The sequence below is a fragment of the Pseudophryne corroboree genome, assembly GCF_028390025.1.
Source record: "Pseudophryne corroboree isolate aPseCor3 chromosome 3 unlocalized genomic scaffold, aPseCor3.hap2 SUPER_3_unloc_10, whole genome shotgun sequence".
NCBI classification, from domain to species: Eukaryota; Metazoa; Chordata; class Amphibia; order Anura; family Myobatrachidae; genus Pseudophryne; species Pseudophryne corroboree.
In genome coordinates this window covers 355,288-367,404 of record NW_026967494.1, presented here as the reverse complement: position 1 = coordinate 367,404, position 12,117 = coordinate 355,288, and the positions used below count along the sequence as shown (strand labels likewise).

General features: G+C 45.5%; 1 protein-coding gene across 1 annotated transcript in view; it reads left to right on the top strand.

Annotated features, from left to right (window-relative positions):
- LOC134983204 (zinc finger protein 271-like) overlaps positions 1–10,360 on the top strand; it is a 43,224-nt gene extending 32,864 nt beyond the window's left edge. Inside the window, exon 5 of the mRNA XM_063948945.1 lies at positions 6,359–10,360. Within this exon, the coding sequence (XP_063805015.1) occupies positions 6,359–8,517 (2,159 nt within the window). The 3' untranslated portion in view covers positions 8,518–10,360. The remainder of the gene's footprint in view (positions 1–6,358) is intronic.
- The last annotated feature ends 1,757 nt before the right edge of the window (positions 10,361–12,117 follow it).

Genomic DNA, 12,117 nt, shown 5'->3' with positions numbered 1-12,117 from the left:
TGGCTAGATTTTTCCTAGGATCAGGAAATTCAGACACAATTGATCTCAATTCGGTCCGGGACCAGAGACAGCGCATTGCACTGTCCTTGACGGGAATGATTCCCTGATCGTCAGTCTTCCCATTGGGGACTGAGATCACCCTGGCCAGATCGAGCTCAGTTACATCATCTTGTGTTGGTCTTACATTTTGGGGTACATCTGTTTGTGCGTGATATGAAACATTGTACGTACCTGTAGACACGACCTCACCTGACCCTCCGTTAGGGGGTTCGATTATGGCCTTTACCAATTTGGTCGCGTCCACCTGGATGTCTTGTAGGATGGCTTCCGGAAGAGGTGCCGACATTGTTCTGGCCTCACTTTCATGAGTGTATTCCTGGGGGAAGTTTGACATGGGGTGCAACTTGCATAGGTTAATAGTTGTACATTCAACAGTATTACAATAATCATTGTTACATTTATTACACTTATTCTTATAATTTATACTACAGTTGCTAAGAGCGTTTTTATTGTTCAACCTTGTGCTTTTCTCCGCAACCACAATCCTCCCTGATGCCATGTCTCTCCCCTCAAGATAAGAGTCAGAAAAGTCAATTGAATCTCTTTGTAATTCACCTTCCTGTTGCCATAACTGCAAATAATCATAATGTTTACTTCGTCTCTTTGTTGGTTCAATGAGACATATCCTCCTCCTTAAATTTTGTAACACTTTTGGGCTAAAGCTGCCTATATTTGGGAACTTCTCCCCATCATGTACAGTCATTCTTTCCCATTCATCACATAAAACTTCTGTGTGACTTCCATGTTTCTCACACATTATGTACCTGGCCGATCCTACTGGACGGTCTTCTGAATCAACCCGAACCGAGGTTGATCGCCCCCTACCTGAACAACTGGCCCCCATAATCTGCAGGTGTTGCTTACTACTCCTTTGATCTTTATATCAAGGTCTTCAGCGAACCCTTACAGACAAACCAAGATGTCCTGGGCAGGCTGGCGGTGGCGGTTTACCAAGTGCCCCACTCACTTCTCGCCCACGTTGGCCAGTACTGCAATCACTGTATCTAGAGCTGCGGTACCCAACTCAGGGCCCCTGTGAACCTTTATTTACTGGGGCGCGTTCCCCAGCAAGTATCGGTTGTTGGATAGTTCCTGAGTGACCAGCGAACTTCCCTTCCAAAAATAAAAAATTACACAAATCACGTCAGAATGTACAAATAGCGTTTATGACCTTTGTACGAAAATGGTACCGGTCAGGTTTACTAATGCACACAATTACGTGCGGTACAATCGTTCAGTACATAAGCAACTAATCTTATGTACGGAGCGACCAACGGAAACGAAAATTTCGGCTGCGAATTCCTTCAGCCAGAGCTTGTATGGCCTATATGGGTTCTGCACCAACCCCCGGGGTTGTGCCTCTTACCTCTATAGCGGACTTCCTTGTCTATTGTACTTGTTGCCTTATGACCTCCTGGTCTGTTACCTTATGACCTCCTGGTCTGTTACCTTGTGGTCCGCTATACTCTAATGCTCAAATATTATTTTTAACCAAGGATGCCTCCCTAGCCACCGTATATGTCACTTACACGTATGTTCCTGACGAGTACCCGACTTTCCTTGTGGTTACACCTTAAAGTTATATAAACTTATGTATAATACAAACAAAACCACTCACTCACCACATGTACACTTTTGTTTCTATTTCTATTTCTGCGCAGAAATTTTTTCTTTAGACCAGCTGTGTTACCAATTAGGAGCAGGATCTGTTAATTTAAATTTCGTATCCAAAAAATAGATTTGCGTTATTTCTCGCCTGTTGCGCTATTTACCGCGTTGCGTTACTTATCGCTTTGCGTGTCTTATCGCTCTTGCGTTAAAAATCAACTTATCGTGACTTGAGCTACGTGGGCGTAACCGGACGCTACGCTGCGTAATGTACGCTGCGTGCCTCGGCCTTTGGATTGCGTACGCAAGTCTCAGTTAGGGACACGTGTACGCAAAGCAAAGATCCACCGTAACACAATTTGTACTTTTATCAATGTAGATGATCCCTGATCATCTACCGCACACCACACTGACTTCGCCTTATCTCCCAGGCAAACCGTGTGTTGGTCTATACTTTAACTATTACCTCTATTCTTAAACTATGAAATAACAGCAAATCTCTTTTAGCACTTTTCTATTAACTATAAAACTGGCAAACAGGATAGTGATATACGAAAATTTTAAATGAAAAGGAAATACAGATGTATACGTGCGTGTATACGCAAGACAGAAGAAAAATACAGTTTTAAAAGACACAAGCGTTTTGTTCTTACCTCCGGTTCCCGGATTCCTTCAGCACTCTTTATCTAAGCGAAGCAGACGCTTATCCCGTCAGCACTGCGAGACAACCTCCCGCCCTTTGCTGAGGGATAATGTCTGCTGATCTACCTAGTGCAGATATGTGAAGGACTGGACGGCCCCCAATTGATAAAGCTGAATTCTTTTATCGTATAAACAACCCTTTATGAGGTCTAAGAACACTGTACGCTGTTTACTTAAGAAGTACCGTAAGGGTACGCTAGTTGCGTAACGATCGCTCAGCCGTAGGCGAGACGCTCAAGCGTCACGTTCGCTCATGGCCCAGAGATCACAGGCAGGCACACTATTGGCTGTGACTAACGTAATGATTCGCTATGGCGTAGCGGACGCTCGAGACCACGAGGAGATCACCAGCGGCGCAGACGCTCACAACGCTATACCTTTATATCTATACCTTTAACAATGAGATACCTTTATGTAGAGACAATGTGTAAGTGCAACCTGGTGTAACCTGATTAACTACAAAGCTGCTTGAGCGTCACCGACGCTCTGTGAACACTTAACACTATGAGAAAATACACAGATACTTGTTTAGGGTCCAAAGCCTATTATATGTATTATAACTAATATACTTGCAAAAAGGAATCACAGTACAAATGATACACTACAATATAACAGAGACTTCCTAACCAAATAACTATACAAGAAATACAATACAATACAATACTAATCAAGGGAAAATATGAGAGAAAGAGAAGAGAGGGAGAGAGAGAGATATGAGAGAAATGGCTCACAGTAAGACAATATGATTACGGAGAGAAACTTACGCACAAGGGGAAACGATCGCAAGCGCCTCTGGACATCCAGCTTCCCGATTATCAGCAATGAGAACCGTTTGAAGAGAAGTGTAAGCTGGATGCCACAGGCCCGTCTTTTATGCTCCACACACAATGCAATCTAATGGTCTCTACAATCTTATCGTCCATTGGACACAGGAATTCGGCTTCACATTATAACAAAAGGTCATAGGTTGATTCATACAGGTGGGCTGTGACGATTTCAAACAGCTCAGGTGGGTGGGACACTGCGTTTCCCGCCGCATACCTGAGTAAGAGTAAATAATAGTAATGGACATAAACTTCTTATGTCCATAACTATTCGTACGAGCGATTAATACGCTCCAAACCAACACCGGAATATTGCTATTTAAATACTCTTCCGATGGGTACCAAACACTACTGTATGACTCCTGTTAGACCCTTCCTACTATGCAAAGAGGGATTCCTCCGTTCAGGGACATTCTATATTAACCAAACTTCCAGAATCTATCAAAGGGACCATGATCTATAAACTACGTTAATTGTGAAAATATGTAACGATTGGGTCGCACGCTACGACTACATACTCTTTACCGTAAATACGCATACTGAGTGCGAGCGGGTGCACGCAACAGCGGGTATGCGCTATCACGGGAAAGCGCACGCATGCGCAGCGCGGACCAGTGTGAGGTGCAAATATGGCAGTGTGTATAGGGATATTTTTCTGACTTTGACATAGTGTACTTGAATTGTATTTAAAGTGAAATGAACTTACTTGGTTGTGTGTCCCAGGAGGGGGGGAATCCATTACTGTGCCGGCAGATGGATTCCTCCAGTACTTTTCCCCAAAAATGGAATGCCTTCCTCTCTAGCCTCCCACATGGAAGTATCATGGGGAGAGAGAGGAGCAGCTCAGCTTTAAAACAAGCTGAATGGTTTTCTGGAGCTCCATAGGGATCACCCTCGGTGGGCAGGAAACCCTAATCGGGGATCTAGGCCTCCCATCTCTGGAGCCCAAGTTTAGGCTGGAGATGGTGAGCTGGGAACCCGGGCAGATTCATGGAAGTAGTTTAGATGAGAAAGCTTCCCCCTGCCTAGACTGAACGTCACCAGGGCGGATAACAACCCTCCAGGATGGGACGGTCAAAGGAGAGCGACTACTCCCCACCGTCCACAGAGGACAATGTTAGCTGTGCATGTGGCCAAGGCATGCACATCACATGGGTAAACAATGATTGGTTGAGAACAGCACGGTGGACTTACCCCCTGTGGTATGTGTATTGGAGTAAGAAAAAAAGAGGAGGCCTGTGAGCCTCCAGAGGTATTATACCATTTTCACTCTGCTGTAAACATCTTGCTGTATTGCTGTTGCCCCTAGCAATAGGGAAGAGTCTTTTTTAAGACTTTGAGTGAATAAACATCTGCCTCAAGACGACCGCTTCATCTTGTGACCTGCAGTGCTATGCCAAACATAGTTCAGTTTTACGGCTGTCCAGGGTCCACTCAGCATCTCCAAGATCCGCCTCCCACCAGCTACCGTGTGGAGGCCTAGTCCAGTGACTAGTAGTGCTTTGTCAACACTATGCAGGTGTGGTTAGACAGCGTGTCGACGCATACAGAGCAGTACCATGGTTCCAGACTCCATGGCAACAAAGAATCTGGTGGCAGCGTAGTACCCACCCACTGCGCAGTGGGTGGAGTCAGTAATAGGTGGTTACTGATGGTAAGTGGGAATCTCCTAAGTGGCCAGATCCCGTGTGACCTAAACATCCATTCCGTGACTGGGGCAGGATGCGAGGGCTTTCATACAGAACCGTCCGGTCACAGAAATTGCTGGCATAGCGGTGGGATAATCTTAGGTGGCTTTTCAGTCACCTGATTGGAGAAGCCGAGTTAGGAGAGGAGTAACTGCAGCGCAGGAGAACGCACAAGATGGCGGACTTTAGCGGAATGTCTAAGGATGATCTGGAGATCGTGTATCAGGAGAAGGGTGTGGATATCCTTTATCAACACGTCCAGAAGCATCATGAGGGCGGCACTCATGAGCTTGGTGGAGGTAGAGAGTGCTAAGGGCGTTGGCATCAAAGAGGGCGGCCTACCAGTGGACCTTTGTACAGAACCGGTGAGACCCACAAGCCCCACCCTCTCTACTAGCAGCAGCCATGTTTCATACCTAGCAGGGCCGAAGGTCCAACATCCCTGGGGGGGTGACACGGATACCTAAGCAGATCGGCTAGTGGAATTCGGAGAAAGGGCAATGGAGCAAGAGTGCTTGATCATCACCTCACTTTCCAAGGGGCTCCAGTGACTGTGCGCAGCCCATTCTGCCCCCTGCAGTAGCAAGAGCCAGTGCTCCCACCTGAGGCAAAAGCGCGGAGCGTGCAAGAAAGACTGGGCGCACTTAGCCCCAGAATACAGCCCATGGCTTCAGCTGTGTCACTAGGCTGCAGCAGTGAACGATGCCCGGACTGAGCAGAGTGAGTGGCTTTAGGGCAGGAGGAGTGGGGTACTTAATAGATTGGGTCTTGGTCCCAGCCGGTGGCTGAGAGCTATCAAGGAGGGTAGATAAGCCACTTAGTGAGGAGAACTCCAGAAAGCACGTCTGGATGGACTCAGGCCCCTCTTATTTATTTTTTTATATACTAACAAGTGTGGTACATCCCTGCAAAGGCAGATCCAGTCTCTTTCTCATCAGACTCTGCTGTCTTCCCTGCACTCTCACTCAGATGTTCACTGCTGCCAGTAGCACACGTATGAGAAGCAGAAGTATGGCGGCTGCTGTATAGATCCTGATATGTAATTCTCTGTATCGTACTTACCGTACACACATCATCCTTATTACAAGTGAGAGAATAGAGGTAAGACACTGAAGATGGGGGTGTTACAGTGGATTATAACCTAGTAGATGATGATGATTACAGGGTATTATATGGTATATTGCATGTAAAATACCTTGTTCCACACCTACTCTGCTGTAGCAATATACCTTATATAAGGGTGAGTAACACATGTACAGGCTTACCAGCGTATGAGCACACACATAAAGGAATGCTGCCTTACCAATGCTTCCAGGAGTAACGTTAGGAGACATTATTATAAAGCCTTCATTAAAAGTTATGTTTTAATACACACATTTACTATTAAGTGTCCCAGAAAGTCGTCTTCTCCTATTGTTTACAAGATTAATAATGTTACAGAAAATTTCACATTTCCATAATGTGTTTTATTTCCAGCAGATGGACACACAAGCAGGAATATCTCAGAAGGACATCTAATGTTATCCCCGGATTGTGACATAAAAGATAATGACAGTAGACAGGATTCTCCAGGAGATAACCCCATTACCCCAATTATACATCCAGCTCTATCAGCTGGTCCCTCTGATCCTGGGGAATGTTCTCCTGATCACTCTGATATTGGTGCATCTGTTACAGCTCTGAGAGTAGATACAGTGTTTCCCTGTTCTATAGATGCCAAATGTTTTACACAGAACACAAACCTTATTACCCATCAGCCAGCTAAGGCAGGTGAGAGGCCACTGATATGTTCTGAGTGTGGGAAATGTTTTACATACAAATCAGGTCTTGTTACACATGAGAGAATACATACAGGTGAGAAACCATATTCCTGTTCTGAGTGTGGGAAATGTTTTACCCAGAAATCACAACTTATTACACATCAGCGAAGTCACACATGTGAAAGGCCATTTCCATGTCCTGAGTGTGGGAAATGTTTTGCACATAAATCAGATCTTGTTAGTCATAACAGAAATCACACAGGTGAGAAGCCATTTTCATGTTCTGAGTGTGGGAAATGTTTTACCTGGAAATCACAACTTGTTACACATCTGCGAAGTCACACAGGTGAAAATCCATTTCCATGTTCTGAGTGTGAGAAATGTTTTACATATAAATCACAACTTGTAATACATAAGAGAATACATACAGGTGAGAAACCATATTCCTGTTCTGAGTGTGGGAACTGTTTTACATACAAATCAACTCTTGATGCACATAAGAGAAGTCACACAGGTACATCACCATTTCCATGTTCTGAGTGTGGGAAATATTTTGCACAGAAATCACAACTTGCTAGACATCAGAGAAGTCACACAGGTGAGAAGCCATTTCCATGTCCTGAGTGTGGTAAATGTTTTGCACAAAATTCAGATCTTGTTAGTCATAACAGAAGTCACACAGGCGAGAATCCAATTTCTTGCTCTGAGTGTGGGAAATGTTTTGCCTGGAAATCACAACTTGTTAAACATCAGAGAAGTCACACAGGTGAGAAGCCTTTTCCATGTCCTGAGTGTGGGAAATGTTTTGCAAACAAATCAGATCTTGTTAAACATAAGAGAAGTCACACAGGTGAGAAGCCATTTCCATGTACTGAGTGTGGTAAATGTTTTGCACAAAAATCAGATCTTGTTAGTCATAACAGAAGTCACACAGGTGAGAATCCAATTTCCTGCTCTGAGTGTGGGAAATGTTTTGCCCGGAAATCACAACTTGTTATACATCACAGAAGTCACACAGGTGAGAAGCCATTTTCTTGCTCTGAGTGTGGGAAATGTTTTGCCCGGAAATCAGATATTGTTAGACATCAGCGAAGTCACACAGGTGCGAGGCCATTTCCATGTTCTGACTGTGGAAAATGTTTTGCACACAAATCACATCTTGTTATTCATCAGAGAAATCACACAGGTGAGAAGCCTTTTTCTTGCTCTGAGTGCACGAAAAGTTATACTCAGAAATCAGAACTTGTTACACATCAGAGAAGTCACACAGGTGAGAAGCCATTTCCATGTCCTGAGTGTGGGAAATGTTTTGCACACAAAAGAGATCTTTTTAAACATGAGAAAAGTCACACAGGTGAGAAGCCATTTTCTTGCTCTGAGTGTGGGAAATGTTTTGCACTCAAATCAGCTCTTGTTATACATCACAGAAGTCACACAGGTGAGAAGCCATTTTCTTGCTCTGAGTGTGGGAAATGTTTTACACAGAAATCACATCTTGTTACACATCAGCAAAGTCACACAGGTGAGAATCCATTTCCATGCTCTGAGTGTGGGAAATGTTTTGCACTCAAATCAGCTCTCGTTATACATCACAGAAGTCACACAGGTGAGAAGCCATTTTCTTGCTCTGAGTGTGGGACATGTTTTACACAGAAATCACATCTTGTTAGACATCAGCAAAGTCACACAGGTGAGAATCCATTTCCATGCTCTGAGTGTGGGAAAGGTTTTGCACACAAATCAGCTCTTGTTGTACATCACAGAAGTCACACAGGTGAGAAGCCATTTCCATGTTCTGAGTGTGGGAAATGTTTTACACACAAATCACAATTTGTTACACACCAGAGAAGACACACAGGTGAGAAGCAATTTTAATCTTCTGGAGTATACTCATCATTGCCATGCCTTGTTCTTCAAGGTTCTTATCGTATCTCCTATGCTTTTTGCAATATACATGCTACTGCATGGTGAAATAATCAGATGTCATGTCCTCATCTACCACTGCTATGCAGATGATCTGTCTTTTGCTCCAGACACTGAGAACCCAGTCCCAATCCTAAATGGTTGTCTAGCTGAGCTCCAGGTGTGGGTGATGCCAGTTGGCTGTGACTCAGTCCTGGTGAAACAGGTCCATATGGTAGAAGCTCACCAACAAAGGACAGGGCTACAGCTCAGCTTTGCAAACCAACCAGACTTACACTTGGGGGTTCAGAGTTACAAAATTCTGATCCTGTGCAGAATCTTGGTGTCCTGGATTGTGGAGTGTCACTTAGACATCAGGTATCAGCCACAATCAGATCCTTATCTGAGGAACATAGCCAGACTCCAGCACTTATTTCCCTCAGAAGATCTACCTACAGTCATACATGTACTTGTATCATCACGCACAGACTACTGCAATGTCCTCTACCTGGGTCTCCCAGCAAAAGAATTACTGAGCTTGTAGCTTGTACAGAATGCAGCAGCCAGGTTGTTACCTAACCAGCCCGTTCCTGCCACATAACACCCATTCTCTGCTCCCTTCACTGGCTGCCTGTAAGATGATGACTCTGGGCCTAATTCAGGTTTGATCGCAGTGTGTGATCCAAACGGAATTATTGAAAAATTGCGGGCGCATCCACTGCGCCCATCCCGTGCATGCACCTGCATTTTCTGCAGAGGGGACGCAGAAAATGTGATTGCCTGTCAGGCAGAGGCAGTCACGGGGGTGGGCGGGCAATGCTCCATTTCCAGGGAGGAAACGGAGCGGTGCGGGGGCAGTGTGGCGCGAACGGAGGACAGACGGGCATGATCACGGCTGTGTGACATCACATGCAGCCGCCATGATCAAGAAAAATGCAGCGGGCCTCCTGCGCAAGCAGCGGCAGCAGGAGGCTTCACTAATTTCTACGATAAAGCAGAAATTGTGAGGCAATCGCAATTTCTGCTTCATCAAGGGGGTAGGCGGTGGTCAGCATGCTGGGTGGCCTTGCGATGGGTGGCCCCTAGCACGCTAGGAAAAGGATTGCTAATTAGCAGCATCTGCTATCCTTACTGAATTTAGACCCTCTATTAAGTAATCTTACTGAGTCCCAGCCTTGCATGACCATAATACCAGAAGCAGCTGCTGCCTCCGTACTGCCCGGGTTTCTTCCATCTGTTGATGGACTGTTAGCAGTACCATAAATTCCCAAGCAGTGCTAAGATGTCAGGGGAAACAGGGTGGGTGGCAGTAGTGCAGTAGCGGGGGCTACTGGAGGCAATGTCTATGTGGGTAATATTGTCCCCAAGCAGGGCTGAGGAGGGAGACAGGGCAGGGGGCAGAAGTAGGAGCTGCTGGAGGCAATGTCTATGAGGTTAAACGTCCCCAAGCAGGGCTGAGGAGGGAAACAGGGTGGGTGGCAGTAATGGGAGCTGCTGGAGGCAATGTCTATGTGGGTAAATGTCCCCAAGCAGGGCTGAGGAGGGAGACAGGGCAGCGGGCAGTAGTAGGAGCTGTTGGATGCAATGTGTATGTGGGTAAACGTCCCCAAGCAGGGCTGAGGAGGGAGACAGGGTGGGTGGCAGTAGTGGGAGCTGCTGGAGGCAATGTCTATGTGGGTAAACATCTGCAAGCAGGGCTGAGGTGTCAGAGCGGGGAGACAGGGCAGGTGGCAGTAGTAGGGGAGACACGGGTGGATGGCAATAGTGGGGGGAGATGGGACGGGCGGCAGTAGTAGGGGAGACAGGGCAGGTGGCAGTAGTAGGGGAGACACGGGTGGATGTCAGTAGTGGGGGGAGACAGGGTGGGTGGCAGTAGTGGGGAGAGGACAGGGTGCGTGGCAGTAGTGGGGGAGACATGGGGTGGATGGCAATAGTGGGGGGAGATGGGGCGGGTGGTCACAGTGCAGTACCAGGGGCTGCTGGAGGCAGTAAAGAGGTGTATGTGTTCCACACAGAATCAGTTGATAATTAGACTTAATGATGATTATGCTTCCTTATTTCTAATGAATCCCTTGTATGTGTTACTGTTATTTGCTGTGTCAGCCTTTATGTGTGTTCTGTGTAATAATCCTGAAAGTAGTGCTGCTACCGATCTCATATCATTTGTAGTAACTTGGAAAAGATGAGATATGAGGTGCACTCTGGAAGCTTATAGGGGGTTAATCAGAGATGAACGCAGATGTGACATCACGCAACCCCCCCTCCCCCTCCTGGAAAATGGCCCCGGCCCACCCGCGTTCACCCCTCAGGGATGCGACCACAATGTGTGTGTCTGCACGGCCGCTGTGCATGTGCATTTTGCCACCACCGGGTAATCTGCTGCGGGCCACTATTGCGGATGGGTCTGAATGACCCCCATAGGCTGTTGTGCAGAGTAAAGTATTTTTTAAGTTTAAAATACAGACAAAAATAAGTGTATTAAAGATATGAAATAAAGTTGTTTAAAAGCAAAATATTTCTGGTGCAATTTTGGCTATGTCCGATTTTGACAGCGCATTTGAATAGTGGGATGATATTACGGGGGGAAGGGGGGGGTCTCTGTGTAATTAAATAGTTTTATGATTTGTTGGTTTTAATTAAATTTTGTCTGTTCAACTGTTCTGTTGTTTTTTTTTACTCTGATAAACTATTTTTAAAGTAAACTGATGGACAATAGGTTAGTTGCGCAGTTTCCTCAATGTTACGCTGTTTACACTTTATTCCTAGCTACGGGCGTACCTATGCGTAGCGCCACTTAGCGTACCTTTTGAGCGTTGATGCACTCAATACTTTGGTGAATATATATGGCTACAGCAATATAACACACTTAGACCTTAGTATAGTGTTGGAAGTGTCCCTGACGCTTCGCCAGATTAACAAAATAACAGACGAGACAGATGGGTAAGTTTGGAGTAAAGGTCCAATCCAATAACCATATATATTAGTCCCTAGCGGACACAAAGGGATAACTATGCTACACTGTAGCAACACAATACAATTCAAGGATACAGTAATACGTGCAATAATATACAACAGACGGGAAATAAATGCAAGTACAATTAGCAATACAACTATACCAATACAATAGTAACAGTTACCTTCATACATACGCTGCGCCACCGGATTCCAGGCCTCCGTCGCCTTACAAGATGACCTCTGAGAAAGGTGACTGAAACCTGGCCCAGGTGCGTCCTTTATACAATGTTCCACTAACAGTACAATGGGGAATGTAAGATCTTCCATTGGTCCAGGGGCGGGACATATTCAGTACACCGTGGGTCATTGGTCAGCTGGAACACTGAGCGACACCTAATCTTGTGATGTGATTACAGGTTACTTCTGGGCTCCCACCTAAAGACCAGTTCAAACCGACCACAGTATCATACAGTAATATACATGAATCCGGTATCGCTAATAACTTGTTGCCGCAATATGTGACAATATCCTCGCAACCACCGAATTATTACTTATGTGACCCTGAACAATTTGATCCCACACACGATGTCCTTACACGGTGTCCTTAATATTTAATGG